This window comes from Mytilus edulis, chromosome 3, assembly GCF_963676685.1.
Source record: "Mytilus edulis chromosome 3, xbMytEdul2.2, whole genome shotgun sequence".
Classification (NCBI taxonomy): domain Eukaryota; kingdom Metazoa; phylum Mollusca; class Bivalvia; order Mytilida; family Mytilidae; genus Mytilus; species Mytilus edulis.
The window spans coordinates 91,331,642-91,351,198 of NC_092346.1; the positions used below are offsets into that span (position 1 = coordinate 91,331,642).

Sequence of the window (19,557 nt, forward strand, 5' to 3'; positions counted from 1 at the left end):
ATAACAGTTATTTATGTCACTGTTGATTGGCTTTTTCAAATGTAATATTATAAAACATGAATCCTCTTTTCAAGGATTTGTTTATCCGTATTCCCATGATGGTCATAATACATTCATTATGTCAATGATTTTTACAAGAAAAGACATTCCATATCCCTGAGTGACATTAATTAACTATACTTAATCTGAAATTTATAAAATATAAGAAAAATTAAGAAAAATCCATTAAATATGTACATGAAAATATTTAGGACATGTCATTACACATGGGATTCAACAATGCTTTTAGATAACTTTCCTTAAATGGAAACCTATTTCAACCTTAAATGGTTTGAGTACATTTAAACTCAGAATTTGGGCATGTTTGTCAATAAATTGGGACGCTGCAGTGAGCTCATCTATTGTCTGTCAAACAATTAACAGAACAAATTAGTACACATTTTTATTTAGGGGCCAGCTGAGGCCCACCTCCAGGTGCATGCTTTTCTTGCTGCATTGACATATTCACCTTTCTATTCTCAATTTTAGTGACCATATAACTTTTCTTGATTTGTACTTTTTCATATCTTATATTGTAAAGTTTTCCAATGTTAAGTAAAATGTTGGAATGTTATGTACAAAAAAATGATTGAACCAAATGAAAAAAATATTCATATCATTTTGATCTGATTTATAAGACCTTTCCCATACATTATAATTTTTCTATGATGTTACTAACCCAATCACAATATTCTGTGATAACAAACTGTGGTTCTATCTCTTTACAAACTCCTAATATCTTAGCTATACAGGGATGATCTAGCTTGGAGTACATGTCTAACTCTTGTTTGAATTCATAGTATAAATGTTCGTCTTTAACAAGCAGTGATTTAACAACAACAAGTGTTTCTGGTTCATAATCTTTAATGCCTCGAGCTTTGGCTAAGAACACATCACCAAATAGTCCTTTACCTGCAAAAGAAAAACATTGTGTTTGTTTTACAGATTATTCTACTATTGGAATTGCTATATCTGCACAAAATTAATTAAGATTTAGGATTTATGATTTTGAGATATCTAACTAATGCTATATTTAAATTCCAGCTAATTCAGTTTCTTCAAAGTATATGTTGGAATGTTTTTAGAGTAACTTGATAGTAATAAATGTACTTAGCTAAGAATCTTCACCTAAAATATACTTGTCAGCAAAATGTTTGACAACAGTTTTATTGAAGGAGATGTTAAATGTCAATGGGACAGCATTTCATAAAATATGAAAACCAAAAGAAATCTGTAGTTCAACATTTGGTCTGCAATTAAAGTTGTGACAGAAAACAACAGATATTATCAAAGAAAGTTAACTCTGGTGTTCAGTGGTTGTCATCTGTTTATGTGGCTCATAAGTGTTTCTCCTTTCTCGTTTTATATATAGATTAGACCATTGGTTTTCCTGTTTGAATGGTTTACACTAGTAATTTTTGGGGCCCTTTAAAGCTTGCTGTTTGGTGTGAGCCAAGGCCCAATGTTGAAGAATTTACCTTGACCTATAATGGTTTACTTTTATAAATTGTGACTTGGATGGAGAGTTGTCTCATTGGCACTCATACCACATCTTCCTACATGTATATCTATCTACTAGATCTGAAGGAAACCAAGATATTGGCTTAAAATTTCAATTTGTATCTTTTTGTGTAATTCTGTTGAAAGAGTAAGTATTCAAATCATGACATAAACAATAAGTTCCAGAACCTCTTTTTTGTGGGTGGGGAGAGGTGGGGATGGGAACAACTGGTAATAATGTTTCATACCAAGCATGCCAATAGTTGCCAGATCATGTCTAGGAAATACAAGTCTGTCATAGCTTCCTCTTCGACTTCTCTGTGATTGTGACTGTGATGTGGTTGATTGAGATTGTGATGAATGAGACGGATGTGAACTCATCCCAGACACATGTGATCTGTTGTCACTATCACTACGTAACTGTCCACGAGATTCACTGTCACGATCTTTTACTAACAGTTCATGCTGTTCCCTGTTGGCGTCACCATTCTCTGATTTAACTATAAACATGAAAAGATCAGTATAATTTACTACACTTTAAACAATAGTAAAATTTACATTAACTGTTATTTATAATGATGTTATTTGATGCAATTTCATTAAATTAAACATTATATAATGTGTTATTCACTCAAAAACAGTTTTATAACAGATTAAACTGTTTGACTGAAGATTTTTAACTTCATGTCCATTTTACCTCAGATAGTGTTCTTTAATGACAAGTATATATTTTGTTTGCAGCTACATAGATTGATTTGTGTTGCTTGCTTAATATCCAGTGACAAATATTTCATGCATATTCAAGAGAAAAAAATAAAGAGATAATGCAAAGAAAATTGTGTATACCCATAGATTTAGCAAATCTTTTCCTCCTCATAAACAATCTGTAGCTAAAGTAAGCTGTTAGTGCTATGACAAGTGCGAAGTAAGCCCCTGCACTACACACTGCAATTATAATAGTCTTCACCATATCTATTCCTTCCTCCTCTTCAACCCCCTCCTTTCCAAACTCAGAAGCACCTGCAATAACAAACATAGAAAATGAAGGCATTAAGTACAAAGATATTGATAGCATTCTCACAGACACTAAATTTATTCTTAAAACAAAGATTAGAGCTAGCCCATTAAAAGGAAATTAAGACTTGTTTCCAACATATTAAAACATGATTTCATGATATACTAGGTGGTATATTTTCCAAATGAATAAATTCCATAAATAGCTTATCTTCTAAAATTGTGGGAAAGTCAAGCATAGTTGGCTAACATACACACCATTTGTCCAAAGAATAGAAGGATTATAATGCATTTACTTTGTGTTTGACTCAGGAACTCTTTAATATGAATCAGAACAAGGAAGCTAATGGAATCACAATATTACACACATTAGTTTACCATTTCAAAAACAAGTTACCAGTCAGATATGGCGAAATATATACCACATGAAGAAATGATCCACACAAATGTTTCCTTAACCTTGCCCAAAAATGCAACAAGAATTCACAAACAAAATGTCTCTGTCTTTTGAAGAGTTGATTCATCCTAATTATTAAGTAATTGCTACAAAACTTACAAGCTTTTGACTTACTCTACACCTAAATGAAAATGATTTTACCACTCAACCTCTTCTCATTATGTCATTAATGATGGGTGTAATAGGTTAATAATTAGGCTGTTGACAGAGATAACTGAGAAATTGTATTTCCTTATAAAAACATCATTCTCATCTTCCAGACAGTTGCATGTATATTTTGTTACAAAAAAATAACAATTTCATCTTATAAATAATATAATCATGTATCTAGGAAAAAAAATTGAGAATAGCAAAAGTACTAATTCTGTAAATTCAAAAATTATTGCGTTCATTCATTATTGTGAACTTTCAAAGAATGTGATATTAATTATTGCGATATTAGAAAAATCTGAATACAGATATATGTAACAGATACCAGAATGCAAGTTCTTATTATTGCAATAGTTACCCAGTCAGGCATTTATGAAAAATTATAATTTCTTAATTTACAGTTTTAGTCTAGTGATTTCAAACTTATCATCCTTAAAATGTTCAGAGATCAGTTACTGTATAATATACTACAATTTTGTATAGCATGATTGGTTCAGGTTTCAAATGTTTTACAACCTAAAAACATCACTATTCAGTCTCAAGACAAGACCAAAATTGCCTTATTTTGAAATCTTCCAATCAATATCTAGATATGAGTTAAATACAGCCTTATCAAAAAGTTATACCGAAATGTTAGATATAGGTAAAACTGTTTTTGATTAATGTCTTATCTCATGTACAAATATATCTTTGGAGGATAGTTGACTCACTGGCAATCATACCACATCTCCAAATTGTTATACTTCCCCTCTATTATGTCATGTCTTCCATATGACGACAATAAAACTGATATTTCTGAACTAAACTGACTAGACTATATTATCCATTTCATTTATGTACAGTTGTGATTATGATTGTAGAATTTGTCTACATGTGCAATTGGCTATAACCATATCAGCTAGCTTCCTTGATGTATTTATTCTCGATCTCTTAAATGAAATAAAAAAAATAAAGTCCTTCTTCCAATCCAATTAAGATCATCTTTGAAAGTTTCTGAGATTTGAAGTGAACATTTTTTTTGCTAAAATTGTTTTTTTTTTCCCAAGACAGTGATATAAATTTTAAACATTTATTAATTAGTAGCCATCCCATTTATGTTCTCTGTCAATATCATGCAAAACCATCAAATATGCAAAGCATAAATTCTTGCAAGCAGAAACTCATAAAACGTAGACTTTTACAGAAAACAAAGGAAGCAAAATATTTAACAATAACTTTTCAACATGAAAAATTAAAAACATTATTATAAACACATAAAAATGATTTTCACTGACATTATGAAAAATCCTTTAAGAAATTTCCAATCATTGTAAACAGTAAACTACTTAATCATGAATATACGTTTTTATTTTGGCAAAGATTGATATGATACAATACTTGCTCATTTGCCTAACAATGCATATATGATGGGTTTGCATTAGTAGAAGCAAAACACAAAGACATATATTTTCTATCAAATATAAAATCTTTATTTCCAAAATAGCGTCCAATAAATAATATAGTCAGATATGGCCATGCATCACAATATGCATCAACTTAGCCTTGGAATGATAAAGAATGTGTCATGTTGGTTCTCGTATAAACAAACTGGTCCATAATATGTCACATAACACAACAAAAATCGTCCAACAATATCCTGATATAACACTGGATCCTCCATTTTTATTTCCGTACCAAACGTCATACGAAGCTACAAAATTGCATGGATGTGCAATAAACAATGTTATAGAAGTAGAAAAACCTAATTTAGTAATGATTTCTGTATGAGGAAATCCTGATAGATTTAGACAATAAATTGAGCAGCTTTAAAGTTTTAATACCATATTTATACCCTAGATTACATATTCTGGTCAGGAGAAAACATTAATTTGATTTATGCCATATAAATTGATTTCAGGGTACAAAACTCTATTCAACTCTTGTCAATTAAGAATTTTTTCAAAAGCTAGTTGTTTTCAACCAGTGTCAAACAGTTAGATAGTTGCTGTGCACAATCAGCATTTCAACATCAAACTTGTCACCATAAATTCGCCAACACAGCCGTTTCTTTTCAGTAATCCTTTCTTATGAAACAGTGAGTGTAAACAAAGTGACATAAATTTCTCTTGATGATATAATTTGTAACTTTGTCACTTTTATTTTTTATCCTGCAGAGAGAAAAATCCAAGCTTGTCAAAATGTGCTGTTAGACTATAATTTATCCATGATTATCTTTATGAGCTGTATTACTGAAGGTATTTATTATTCTACAGATTTGTTACTAGACTTAAAAGGCAAATATAAATTGTCAGATTTCAATTTAATTGAAGTAACATGTTTCAGTCAGCTGACCTATCCATGTTTCACCCTGATTTTTTAACCATTATTAAATACACTACAAATGTACATTATTGTTACATCTTTTGAGAATTAATAATTCAGAAATTTTGTTTTGCATTTATTATTTTGATAAAAAAAAATTAAAAAACAAATTCATATTTTTTACTTTAAAAAAGTTTAAATAACAACTGACCTAAAAGCTGCCTTTAAACATCAAAAGGTTCCATAAAAATTTATTTATGTCCTTTATTATGAAAGATACTTTACAAATTTCACATTTATGTGCAGATGAAAAGTACTATTACAACCACTAAGAAACTCATTATTAATTTAAATGACTACAGTATTAAATATTTCTGAAATGTTAAAATTCTTTGGAAGTCTGAATAAACTTCTTTGGACAGTTTGTCTCTGCTGACAATTCTGATTTTCCACTCTTCATACAAGACTCCCTTATATAATGTGATTAAACAGAAAATATTTTTAATATAAACTGGTGTGACATTTTTTCTTAATTCTTTTGTTTTGGAGAGAATTCTTTCATGTGATAGGTAATACATTTTGAACTCAGCTTACACTAGTTTTCTGTTTTGAATCACTGTTTACTTACACATGCAATGGAATAACATTGGATAAAAACACTTGCCCTAGAAGATCTTTACATTGAAAATGAGTTTATGTGTTTGAAACAAAGTCTGAATCTTTCCGAACTTGAGTGATGGCTGGGAGATCCTCTACAAAGCCTAAGATTTGTATTGTTGCTCTATGGTTGATTGAGTCAAATACATTGCAGTAATAATGCCACACGCTAGGTTTGCATTGAGTCAATATTAAACCACCAATGATACTTCAACCAATGACAAATGTAAACAGAAGTAATTCTCTAATATCTATGTTCAACTACCGGTACATATTATATTGTAATATAAAAAATACTTAGAGAACTTATTTTCACAATAATGTTATACTCTTTGCTTTCACCTAATTTCTTTTATTCAGCAAATTTTCAAATCCTCTACTTCATGAGAATTGATTTTTGTAGTAACCCACTGACTGAGATAACAGGTAGCCTAGCAATAGCGAAAATTCTAAAATCTACACAAGGGAGTTAACTCTGTAAAATATGATAACTTACTTGCTACATTTAAATTGGCTTCCATGCGTACATTCCCTGCAGTATTATTAGCTGTACAACCATATCTCCCTTTATCTTCCATATAAACTTTGGTAAAATGTAATGTCCCATTACTCAATTTCTGAAAAATAAATAAATCTGTTATAGTCTTGTAGATATAAACATATATATAACTATTTGTAGTCTTGTTAGTTTCAAATATATAAATGGTAGAATTTGTTTAGTTTATTCTTTGTTAAGACTGAGAATGTCAATAATATACATGGCGATTCCTATCCCTGTGTTTCAGCCCTCCTGCTTAGTTTCAACAGATTCAATGCAATGGGGAATGGATTTTACTGAGATAAAAATAATCAAACCTAAATCTCTCAAATAATGCTGTTTTGATTCTTTCAACCCTACAGAATCATGGCATGTAATACTTGTTTAAAAAGTGAGGCACTATGACTAATTACTGTTTAAAATGCAAAGTACCTACTTCAAATCTGTATTGAAAATAGATAACTTTTTAACGTAAATCACAGAGTGGATTGTGCATACATCATTTTGTTTGACATATAATCTATTTATTAGTGTAAACTTTACACTTTGGAATCTTTCTTTTATTACTTTCACTTGGTATTATGATGATTTTGTATATCATCAAATTACTGAAATGATAATAAAAATAGACCAACCAGTGTTTTATGGGAGAAAACCTATTTCTGCATTTGCTCTTTTAATCTGGATGTTGTATAATGATTAGTAAGTTAAATATACTTCTAATTGAGAATTTTATCAAACACCCTTTATTACAAAACTTGTATTGTCTAATTCTCTTGTTATGATTTACGATACTCAAGCACGAGAATTTCCAAATGGTTTATAATGAAAATAGTTGAGCTAGAATTTTTCACTTATCTGTTGATGCAAATGAAAATTGAGGGTTGTAAAGCGAAATAAAACTTTAAGTCCAAAGGAGTAGATTTGATAAATATAGCACTTTTATCTAGTTAAAATTCAGATATTGTGGCTATCATCTCAATGCATCTAAGCTGAAACAAGGACATGAAAAGAACCAGGCATCTTTATTAAAAAGCTTACCTATCAGCACTTATTTCATCATTTCAAACTTAGCATAAACCTAACGTCAACCATATCCAATAAAAACAGGCTAATTTTAAGGAGAAAAGTAGGGTCCTTAACATACCGACTCCTTTTACAAGTCTACAGCTCTAATAATCATAAACAGATGATGACTGTATGAGCATTTGTCATCCCAAAACAGCCAATTAGAAATATTTCATGATTTAAAAAAAAAGAGACATATTCTGTATGCTTATCTTTAATGTAGAAGAGAAAATAGTTTGTATGACTGAAATTTTGAATACATACCTGTATTCTACTTGGATCAAAACTATTCTGATAAAAGTTTTTGTCCCAGAAAATCATTGGTTTGGGTTCTCCAATAGCTACACAATGTATCATGGCTGATTGTCCTTCTAAAACTGTTGTATTCATCGGAACAACTCGGAATTTTGGTCTCACTGTAAATAAAGTAAACACATGAATAATAATATCTTGAAATTAATTAATCAAAACATATGATAGTGTATTAAAGTCGGTGATATTATTATGAATTTATACCCATGATAACTACTGTAAAGAATATACAATGCAGATGGGGTCATCGCCGATGCACAGAAAAAAAAAACCCGTTAAATTCCCAATTTCAGAAAAAAAAATAAAGCATTCAATTTTGTATCCCCCCAAAAAAATTCTTGCAAAAATAAGGACAAATTCCAATGTCCTTTGGCTCCTCAATGCAGTTACCACTTCTCCCATCTGACAGAAAGACCAATACAAAAAAGGGTTATTTCTAACTTTAGGGGTTTATAAATACGTAGCCACATTAACCAGACTAGAGATACAAATCTTATGTCCTATGTAGGAATATTATGATAACTGATAGCTTAACATTCCATGTAATAACTTATTGAACATTCCATGAAATGAAAAAAAGCTAATTGCAACAATTTTTCTATAAGCATGACTGACAAAGACATTATAACCCTCTTGCATGATCATATAAATACCGGTATACCCTTAATTTTGTATATCTTTTGAAGAAAGTGACAATACCACTGAGAGAAGTAAATATATCAAAATGACATAAGCAGAAAATGGGCTTTTTAAGTGTACTTGGTAATACATTTGTACTTGAGAAAGTTTGTATGATAAGGGTTATTAGACTTCCTGGTTCATAGATGGGAAACACAAAAGAGTCTTAATGCTGGATGATGATGAGTTTAAGTACTAATGATACTTCCCATCTTAAAGATTTGTCTTATATTAACTTCTAGTTCAAGGTTCAGTGACAACATGATTAGTCTTATATTTGAATGTGGCCATAATGAATGTGGGCCAGGGGTCAGAGCAGACATAGAGATTAGTCTCATTTTAAATAGTGTTGTGGGAGTGTGGTTCAAGGGCAAGTGTAGACAAATCAAAATCACATAAATGTGAAATGACGAACTATTAAATAATCGAAGTTTTATTTTCTTATAATAAAAATATCTACATCTAATAACAGCTGCCATTGAATGCTACTAAGACAAGATTCTCTTGAATTACACTGCACTTCTCAGATAAACAAGTATCTATATTATCTGTTAAGAAAAGTAATCTGACTTTCTTCATCAAGTCCATGTATATCCAATTTGGTGAGCAGACAATTCCACTCAATCATTCTTTTTCCAAGTATTTCAAGATGTCAAAGTAATATGTAAAACTGAGATGATATGTTATATTAAGCATATCAATTGGGGAGGTTAACTCCATACAGTGTTTAGTAATGGTAGTAGGCTTAAATTCAAAACTAGATAAAACTATATTGATGCATTAGATTGCTTCCAGAATGTTCTGTTCTATCCAATTAAACAGAATGTTAATGTTTCATGCATGTTATGAATTTTTGAAATTAAAACTGAGCACTAGTTTAATTTGTTGTTATATTTTATGGTTTAGGCAATCCCATCTTTTTTTATTTTTTCCAACATGAATATTGAATGTCTGTATGGCATAATTAGACTCTTCTGCTTGGTGTTTTTTTTTACAAAAAGTATTCTCATCACATACATTTGGCCATTAAGTTTTGCTATAAAGAAATGTTCAGATTTAAAAGGTAACTAGAAGATGCTCGCAAAATCGCAGTACAATTTCGCAGGCAGTACAAGTACATAGACTGAGCATGCGCAAAAGGGTATAAGAGTAGACATGAATTGATAACTGTCTCTGAATTTTGATATTTTCTCAAGAACTGGCGCTTTCTGTGGAAAAAGGATTGGTTCAAAGACCAATTTAAGAAGTACAAAACACTACCTTTTATACGTCAAATCACAAATGTTTCTGACTCTGTATGGTTTCAGAGGAGTCTTCTTCATTTAGTAGTATAGATATACTATTTTGCCTTATTCCAGTACTACTGAATGCAAATGAATCTTGCAGAGCTAGAGAAACAAATTATACACTTACCAACAACATCTATATTAATGGTAGAATTTATTGATCCCTGTTTGTCTGTGTAAGCCATACATGTATATCTGCCTGAATCGGACCTCTGGACATCTAGGAAGGTCAAAGTGCCATCAATGTTTGTAATGTGTTCAGCAATGTTGATACTTCTGTCTTTAAACCAGCGAATCTTGACCTGACCATCACCTTCAGCTTTACATGGTAAAGAAGCATTTTTGTGTAATTCAATGTTGGAGTCTTGTGGAACAGGATGGAATTTTAATTTTTCTGAAAAAATAAAATGAATAAAATACTATCAGAATGTTACAACTTCTAGTCATGAATTTAATTTGATGACTTCACTAGTTTAATTTATTGTTAAATTTTATGGTTTCTCCAACCCCCCCCCCCCCCCCCCCCTTTTTTTTTTTAAAAAACCCAAATAGTATTAAAGTCAGAATTAAAATTTCTTAATTTTTAATTTATCTAGACTGATTTACCTATTGTTACTTGGATGGAGAGTTTTCTCATTGGCACTCAAACCACATCTTCCTATATCTATGATGTATTTTATAGTACATTTGAACCTATTTTTCTTTGTCACGTTTATAACAAAGGTCAGAATGATGCACTTTGCAGTTTTTAAACATTTTTATCAGGCAAAGTTTGATTGAGGTTTTGGAAGTATTCTCAGTTTTATATTCAGTTTATTGATGACTCACATCTATGTTTTTTAGACATAATGCAGGGATTATAAAAGTATCACTTAGTTGACATTAGTATAGATTGATGCCTGGTACTGTTTACCTATCAGTAATAACTTCTCCTGTCACAGAAAGTATTTATTGCGAACCCTATCATAGTTTTCCATAGATTCACCTGCAAGTTACCTGTCCATTTAAACTTTTGTAAGTTCTATTGTCCCATCTAACAAATACAACAGGTATTGTTCTCTGTGTAGTTTATTTGATGGGACCTTTAAATTTCTTCCAAGAGAAATCTATCACTCATTGATTAATTTACCTGAACAAAAAAATGAACTGTCAATGATAAAAATACATGTACAAATAATAAATAAGAACTCCTGCAAAACTGCATGTGGCATTGTATTTATTCAATATCAATAATACATTTTTAATAGTTTCAATATAAACACTGATTCAAAAATTAAAAGTTGATTTCTGATCTAACTTTTGTATAATTAACCTTTTAACCTATGGGAGGGTTAGCTAGTCTAAGGGGGGATTAGTTTGTTCATACTTCAGTATTTATGATAGTAAAATGAATCTCAGCCAAGTGTGCATTGCTATTATTTAGTTAAGTTAGTTTGCAAAATAAATTTCAAAGTCATTTTCAAGATTTCAAAATTAAAGCGTTTTTTTAATCAAATTAATCATGTAATTCTTAAAATATTTTTTTATCTAAATTGATGTACTGTGTAAATTATGTATCCAATGCAAAATTTGCACCTTTTATGAATCAAAAGAACTACATAATACATGAACAGTCAGACTCAACAATAACCAGGGGAGATAATTTTAATGAATATATCCACAGTGTTTAAAAATGTTCTCAGATTTTTCAAGCGTTATTCCATCTATGACTGCATCACATATTGCAGCTCTTGTATGGTCAAAAGTAAAATAACAGTGATTTTATAAATTAAGAGTACAAATAAATCATTGTACAAATGTTACTTTTTGGTCTTCCCTTACATAAAAACAGCAAGAAAATTACTAATCTATTCAGATACATAGCTGAGAAATCAACATAAAAGGAATAAGTTGAGATGAATAACTATTTGTGAAAATAAGTTGGTTTACAAAATTTGAAAAATAAACAAAAAACACACATTCATACACCTTGGGCATCTATTATATTGATTTCTGTCCTAATAAATACACTATTGACATCCTTTCATGAAAACATAACAAAACCTCAGTTTTGAATGAAGAATAAAAAACAACAACCAGGGTATATTGAACAATTACAAGTGTATTTTCATTTATTTGGAAGAATTTTTTTTTACTCAGGTAAATTAATCAATGAGTGATAGATTTCTCTTGGAAGAAATTTAAAGGTCCCATCAAATAAACTACACAGAGAACAATACCTGTTGTATTTGTTAGATGGGACAATAGAACTTACAAAAGTTTAAATGGACAGGTGACTTGCAGGTGAATCTATGGAAAACTACGATAGGTTTCGCAATAAGAAAAAAGCTAAAATGATAGTTTAAAGTCACTTTAAACCTCACTCAATATTTATGTTCCATTTTTGTAAGTTTCAATCTTGACTTCTTTTTACATGTATAAATGAACAAATTTGAAAAGTATCACTCTTTTGGAAAACCCTACTAAAGATTTGTAGAATTTGGTTCACCAGAGTTAAAACACAAGTTTGCTGACAAATTTATAAATGAAAAAAACTAGCAACAAAATATCTGTATGTGACATTGTTTAAGAATTTTATTATCTGTGCTTGACTTAAATCCGAACTTTTTTTTTTTTAATATTTACAATATATATTAATTCTCACTAATAAATATCGTAACTTGAGTGCAAATATCCACCACAAACATGTTTTATCCCTACTGACTTTATTTCCTCTTAATGTTTAATGATGATCCAACATGATGCTCAAAGCTCAGTTAGACAAATTATTACATAAGAAATACCATGCAGTTTTAACACAATAATTTGTGCTATATCAGAGATCAAAACAGAATGTAAGTTAGCATGCAATTCAATTATCTGTTTTTAAATTACTCTGAAATTAACATGGTGCCAAGTGAAAACAAACTCCCACTTTTTTACAAAGTTATTTCTTCAATTTCAATCTATACTGGCGTTGAAATTAAACATCCTGATTCTGCCACGTGGTTACAATTAGTTTGTAATCAGTCATTTAATGTTGGAGAATTAAATCTGAATTTCCGCTCCAGGAGATTCACATAAAAGTGATTTGAAGTTTACCTTGGATATTAATGCACAATTTCTGCAGCAATTAACCTATAGAGTACAGCATATAAAATGTCACCATCATATGAAATATATCTATTGCCATTGATGAAATTAATTTCACCTTGTCAAGTTTGTCATTGGAGTTAATTACAAAGATGCCATGATGTTAACCAACTTGCTGTGATCAATTTTGGTACTTAAATGTGTTTTAAGTTTTATGCCTTCAAGTAATTAACAGTACACGAAAAGTCATGGAGTTCTTGAGTGAATCAGACTTTATTATTCTATGTTCTTAAAACAGAGTATATTTCTCTTTCATCTTTTACCTGTCACTATATATATATATTTTTGTATGTCAAGCATCTCTCAAATTTTATTGCAAATTCATTGCCAGCTGATTGCTACATAAATGAACTCTTATCATTAATAGCTAACCCTTTCATATTTATATCACTTCTTATAAACTTAACAATTACTTAGGTCAATGTCTTATATGAACTAAATCTTGATATAGAAACAGTGGTTCATAATACAATAATACCAGTCTGTGCTGTCCAGTTGTCTTTAAGCTACACAAGTATAGGTTCAACTGTATGTGTTGTCGGAATACTTACTTGTAATGCTAGGAAAAAGCTTCACTAGATATAACAAGATCTTGACCGGTTGTATTGGCTACACAAACATAGGTTCAATACTTAATTGTAACTCTGAGATAGGCTTCACTAGATATGACAAGATCTTGACCAGTTGTATTGGCTACACAAGCATAGGTTCAACACTTAATTGTAACTCTGAGAAAGGCTTCACTAGATATGACAAGATCTTGACCGGTTGTATTGGCTACACAAGCATAGGTTCAACACTTAATTGTAACTCTGAGAAAGGCTTCACTAGATATGACAAGATCTTGAACGGTTGTATTGGCTACACAAACATAGGTTCAACGCTTAATTGTAACTCTGAGATAGGCTTCACTAGATATGACAAGATCTTGACCGGTTGTATTGGCTACACAAACATAGGTTCAACACTTACTTGTAACTCTGAGATATGCTTCACTAGATATGACCAGATCTTGACCAGTTGTATTTGCCACACAAGCATATGTGCCAGCATCATCTATTGATACAATAGGTATCCTTAAAATGCCACGTTCAAGATCCATGTGATGTCTTGATGACCCCTGCATAAGATAAAAAAAATTCTTACAAACAAACTCTGGAAAAGAACATACATGTATATGAAAAACAATAATACAAATCATTTAGAATTTTTGTTTTAATTCATTCCAGACTAACAAACAGCGTTGGCTTATAATATCCTTCTTTTCTCACTTTTATAACATTTAAATATGTTGTATGCTATCTCCTTATTTCTTTAAAAAATATTTTCCAATTTCATATTCTGAGAGATAAAACCTTACAGAACTAATGAGAAGACCATTTTTCATCCATATGACTCTAGTAATAGGATAAGCGGTATCTGCTTCCACCTGACATTGTAAATCCACATTGCCGTCTTCTTCCACTTCCTTGTCCTGTGGTGGTCTCGTAATTACTGGAGGTACTACAACAGACAAGGATACAGGTGTTTTACCATCTTGTTAAACTAAGGATATTACTCAAAATAGAAAATAATAAAAGGAAATAACATGCATGATAGTGTTTGAACAAATATTTGAAATGTGTCACTTTGCCTACATTACGTTTTATTTCTATGATTTTTCTTCCCACTGTATTTGGAGAAAAACAAGAGTGTATTATAATTTAAGAGAAGAAGGAGATAGTTAGCTTTCAAACTGTATATTGCTCATCAAATTCAATCATATGGTTTTGAGTTGGAACCCCATTTTTCAAACTATTGTATCACTAGCCTGTCAACAATGAGGTGAGTTGGCATCTAACACGAGTCAGGTGCTCTAGACTCCAATCTTAATTGACTAGCATTTTTAGTTTTCCTACTGAAGGTCAGGGGTTCCCTAAAGCTTCTTCCAACAATAAAAACTGACACCATTAATTTAGTACAATAGTGTTGAAAATGGCGTTAAACAGTGGCGGATCCAGAACTTTTTGTAAGCCGGGGCACGCTGGCTGACCTAAGGGAAAGGGGGGGAGGGGGGTGGCTGGGCCCGCTCCAGTCACGCTTCATTGATTTCCTATATAATCAACCAAATTTTCCACTTGTTGCAATATGTGTTCAACTCTGAACTTTCTTTACAAGGTATCATGGCTCTTTCCACCAAAACAATAACCAACTGTCCTGATAAAACCATGGCCTCTGCAGGTGTTGTTAAACACCAACAAACCAACATCATACAATCTAAGATACAATTTTCCTTCTAGACTTGAGTACCCTCACACCACAAGTGCAAGAGAAGACATGTAAACAGAACATATTTACTTCAAATAAAAAATCTAATTAAAGCTATCTAATTAATTCAAACATCTGCAAATCTAATATATCATATATTAATTATTTTTCTTTAGTTATTTTGTCCTCACTTTACACTAAGGGATGATTTCTTTCTATTAGTGTACAGACCACAAATTGGATACCGAACGTCTTGAATTAATTGCTTTACTAACTGATTTGAAGCATTCCTTATGCTTTACCCATTAGCTTGTGATCTTAAGCAAGGGGAGCCAACACTAAGCAGGAAGCATTTTACTTTAATTTCCGCAGGTCAAAAAGATGCAAATGACTTAGGAATCAATTATCTGTGCCATTTAGATAAGATAAAAAACCTTTTAATTCATAAACCATACAAGAACCAAAAACTGTTGATAGGAGTCTAAAATAACTGTTCTACCAGGAGATCAGACACATACATTGTTATTTTCCTATAAAAGTCATAATTTGTTTGGAATCAAATCATAAGTTTGACTCCTCAACATCTGGTTAATATAATACTTTTATTCCATTAATTTGTAATTCAGCAAACCTGATGAGAAGTTCTCAAATCCTGTTTCTATTATTACAAATGCCTTAAGAAAGGGTAGAGGAATAAAGATCATATCAGAATTATGAAATGAATTGAGTGTTTGGCAAACGTAATTTTATGAAGCTGAAAGATAAAATAAAATCTTGTAAATGGGGTCTTAATAACTGCATAGGAGAAATACGATTAAAAAACAGCTGCTTAATGTCCAGTGACATTTACAAAGACAACACTGACAAAGTTGTATTGTAGGCTATGAGTGGAAATGCTGACTATATCTTATATATGATGTATTAAACTTAAAGTTATTTCCAAATACAAAGATATCAAACTTAGTATGAAAGTAGGGGAAATCGTATGCATGTTTCCAACGAAATGTTTCAATGATGTTTTCCCATATTTTTCTAAACCATTTTTATCTCCATTATGAAAATCTTCCCCTTATCCAACATGGCTGCAATGAGCTGATAATCGAAAAATCAACAAGTCTTAAAATGTTGGTTTCCCCCTTGGTAAAATATTTAGCACTATCTCATTATATGCCAAGACAAAATGTCACAATGCAATCATAAACATAAAATTACCCAGTACTTTATTGGTATCAAAGTAAAATTTCCAATCCAAAAGTCATAAAAGATGCTCCACGATTTAACAATAAAATGTTCAGACTGTATGACAACAGTTCATTTCAATGGAAAAGGAATATGGCTAATACAATATAAAAAGTTGATTTCATCTTACAATAAAACAAATATGACAATAAAATTTCTTTCTTTATCCAAGCAGTATATGATCAATCATATAAAATTTGATTGCTGTCAAATTTTGCCAATAATTCCAGTTCCCTTGATTGCAGCTATAAACAAATGCCATTATGTAATAACGATTCCTATCAGCCTCCGAACATCAAACTACGACTTATTAAACAAATGTTTCAGTAAACAATCACTCTTTTTCTGCATTGTGAGCATCACGGAATTAACGCTAATAAACATTTTGATATTCAACTTTATGCATATATCATATTGGAAAACTAAGATAATTTGTAGAACTCATGAGACATTTGGGAGAAAGAAGACAGTTAATTATTTTATAATCATATTGCTTGACAAATATCAGGATTTAAGCATAACCTTTGCAGTAAAAGAATATTCAAACATCAATTTAATTAAATTTTCAACCAAAAGAAAAGTATAGAAACTGATAAGTTTTCAATATAGATTTCAAATATCTTAAAAGCTGACCTGAGTTTTGCAACCAGTTGTTTTCATATAAATGAACGATGTGATAGGTTTACAACAATTTGGATCTAATATTATAAATGGTCAGTGTCTTACAACTTCTCTCTTATATTGTTCAACGGGGTCCCTTTTTCAAACCTTTTCAGAAATTAATATTTTTCATAGTTAAATATAAATGTTGAAGTACTGAATTAAAAAATGCCCTATTCTTTTATATGTTATAGTGTTGGTGAACCATGTTAAAATTATCTCACAAGTTGAAATTTTGCAATTCAATTTTATCAACAGTAATTTCTCCTTTATTATATGAACATCATTAATTTAAATATGAATAGATAAATAAAATTGAATTATTATATTTAACTGCTCTGCACCAAATATTTGATGCAAACGCTGGTGATAAATTTGCATTTTTTCTGACATTTTAAATTTGAACTCACATGCAAGTGAAATATAGGACATGATGCCCTATATCATTTCATTGTTTAGTGAACTGCAAAATCTAAGTCAAAACCCTATTTGGCATATATTTTTAAAAGTCTACACCATTAAGAGCTGGTGCACAGTGTTTCAAGTTATTGTGACCACAAAAGTGACCGAATATGTTTACTATATATGGAATCAACAGACATAAATTATATCAATGGATAGAAGAAAATACATACAGATCAGAAAACATAATTGTAGGAGGAGTTGAGTACACAATTTAGGTACTTCCTTTTCCCTACCCACCAATCCTCCCATCTGCCATCTATAAACTGAGCAATGATCTACATTTTGACATACATTCCCTATAGAATGTGATTTAATTTCTTCACCTCATGACTAGAGAACACTTTGTGTTATATTGTACATAAATATTTCAGATCTTAAAGGTTTGCAATTTTACAAAATTTCAATGACACACGTCTTCTCTCATAGTATGTAGTAAATATCTGTATGACGACCTCTAAAAAGTATGGCATTGGTAGAAAGTACCTACCAGAAACTATGGTCCAAACAGTTTGATTTTTGATTCCTGCTAGATTTGATGCTCTACATGTATAGTTTCCTGTATCTATCTGTGCAGGGTGTTTAAATACAAGGTTGTTTCCATCTACAAATATGTTTCCTGTTGTTCCTATCTTGTCTCCATTTCTGTCAAACCAACTGTAAAATAAAACATGTTTTTTTAAAAGAAATTTTTGTTTATACTTGTTTTAGAACACGTAAAATACGCTTCAGATTATAATGCTATAAATGCGTATATATTTGTCAGTACACATTGCCATAACTAAACACCAGACAAAACGAATCTTTTTACAAAGGATCTTTATTTGGAATAATCTTATAAATACAAAGAAAAGTTAACTTGGCAAGCAAGAAATTTATTTACTGAAGTACACTAAATGACAATCGACATAATTAGAGGATATATAAGTGGTATATAAGTGGAAAAGTTCGTATTACAATAAGTATTACAACGATGTTGTTGTTACAGACACACCACAATGATAATTTTTTGTTTAACATCTGGTCTTTGTTTAGACCTGTATAAATATGCTGACTTTATTGCAAAAAGATAAATCAAGTTGCTTTCTCATTCAGGACATTATTTTTTCTTATGTGTTACATAAACAAAGAAAGATAATGTATCAAAGGAATGGGTTGCACAATTGATAATTAATGTTTTGTCTAACTTGCTTATTTCATATTAATTTACATGTCTGAAGGAGCTTTGTCTTAGTTACTCAAATACCAGTGCAAATATCTGTTTTCTTAGAAATTGCACAAATACCTCAGCACAAGAAGCTGCATTTAAGCAGTTTTTAACAGAGCTTGTTTTTGTTCATGCTACCAAAAACAGGAGAAAAAACATTTATAAAATAATTGATCTGAAAAATCCGCATTTTCTATCTGTATTAAGACCATCACTGTTTTATAGGTTTGGATGCTAACTCATGTTAGATTACCATAGCTATTAATGTTTTTAACAGGACATTGCCTTTATTTTCTCATTAGTTCATGATAAATGTTGATTCAATGGCTTGAGAAAATAGCATAATAGTTAACCAACGTAAAAGTAATAGCACATTTACAGATAATCCTGTCAATTAATTCTCCTCCCTGATTGTCAAACAAGATTGAAATCTACACACAAAATACACAGGAAAGATTTTATTGTAAATTGTAAAATATGTATCTAAATGGAATTCCTAATATCTTGATGTTATTCTTTGATTATTACTTTGAATAACCTAATCCAAATTCTGTTATCTAAGGCAATAGTTCATGATAATGTTTTCTTATTTCCCTACTCATTTCAAAGA

The 19,557-nt window shown here is 30.6% G+C and overlaps 1 protein-coding gene across 2 annotated transcripts in view; it reads right to left on the bottom strand.

Moving 5' to 3' along the window:
- LOC139514688 (inactive tyrosine-protein kinase 7-like) overlaps positions 1-19,557 on the bottom strand; it is a 91,955-nt gene that overhangs the window by 1,098 nt on the left and 71,300 nt on the right. For both annotated transcript variants that reach the window (XM_071304194.1, XM_071304193.1), the window contains exons 8-16: positions 18,231-18,397; positions 14,493-14,635; positions 14,105-14,252; positions 10,128-10,394; positions 7,989-8,140; positions 6,615-6,735; positions 2,386-2,559; positions 1,788-2,039; positions 719-951 (exon numbers count right to left, since the gene is read on the bottom strand). In XM_071304194.1, the coding sequence (XP_071160295.1) occupies positions 719-951; positions 1,788-2,039; positions 2,386-2,559; positions 6,615-6,735; positions 7,989-8,140; positions 10,128-10,394; positions 14,105-14,252; positions 14,493-14,635; positions 18,231-18,397 (1,657 nt within the window). The remainder of the gene's footprint in view (positions 1-718; positions 952-1,787; positions 2,040-2,385; positions 2,560-6,614; positions 6,736-7,988; positions 8,141-10,127; positions 10,395-14,104; positions 14,253-14,492; positions 14,636-18,230; positions 18,398-19,557) is intronic.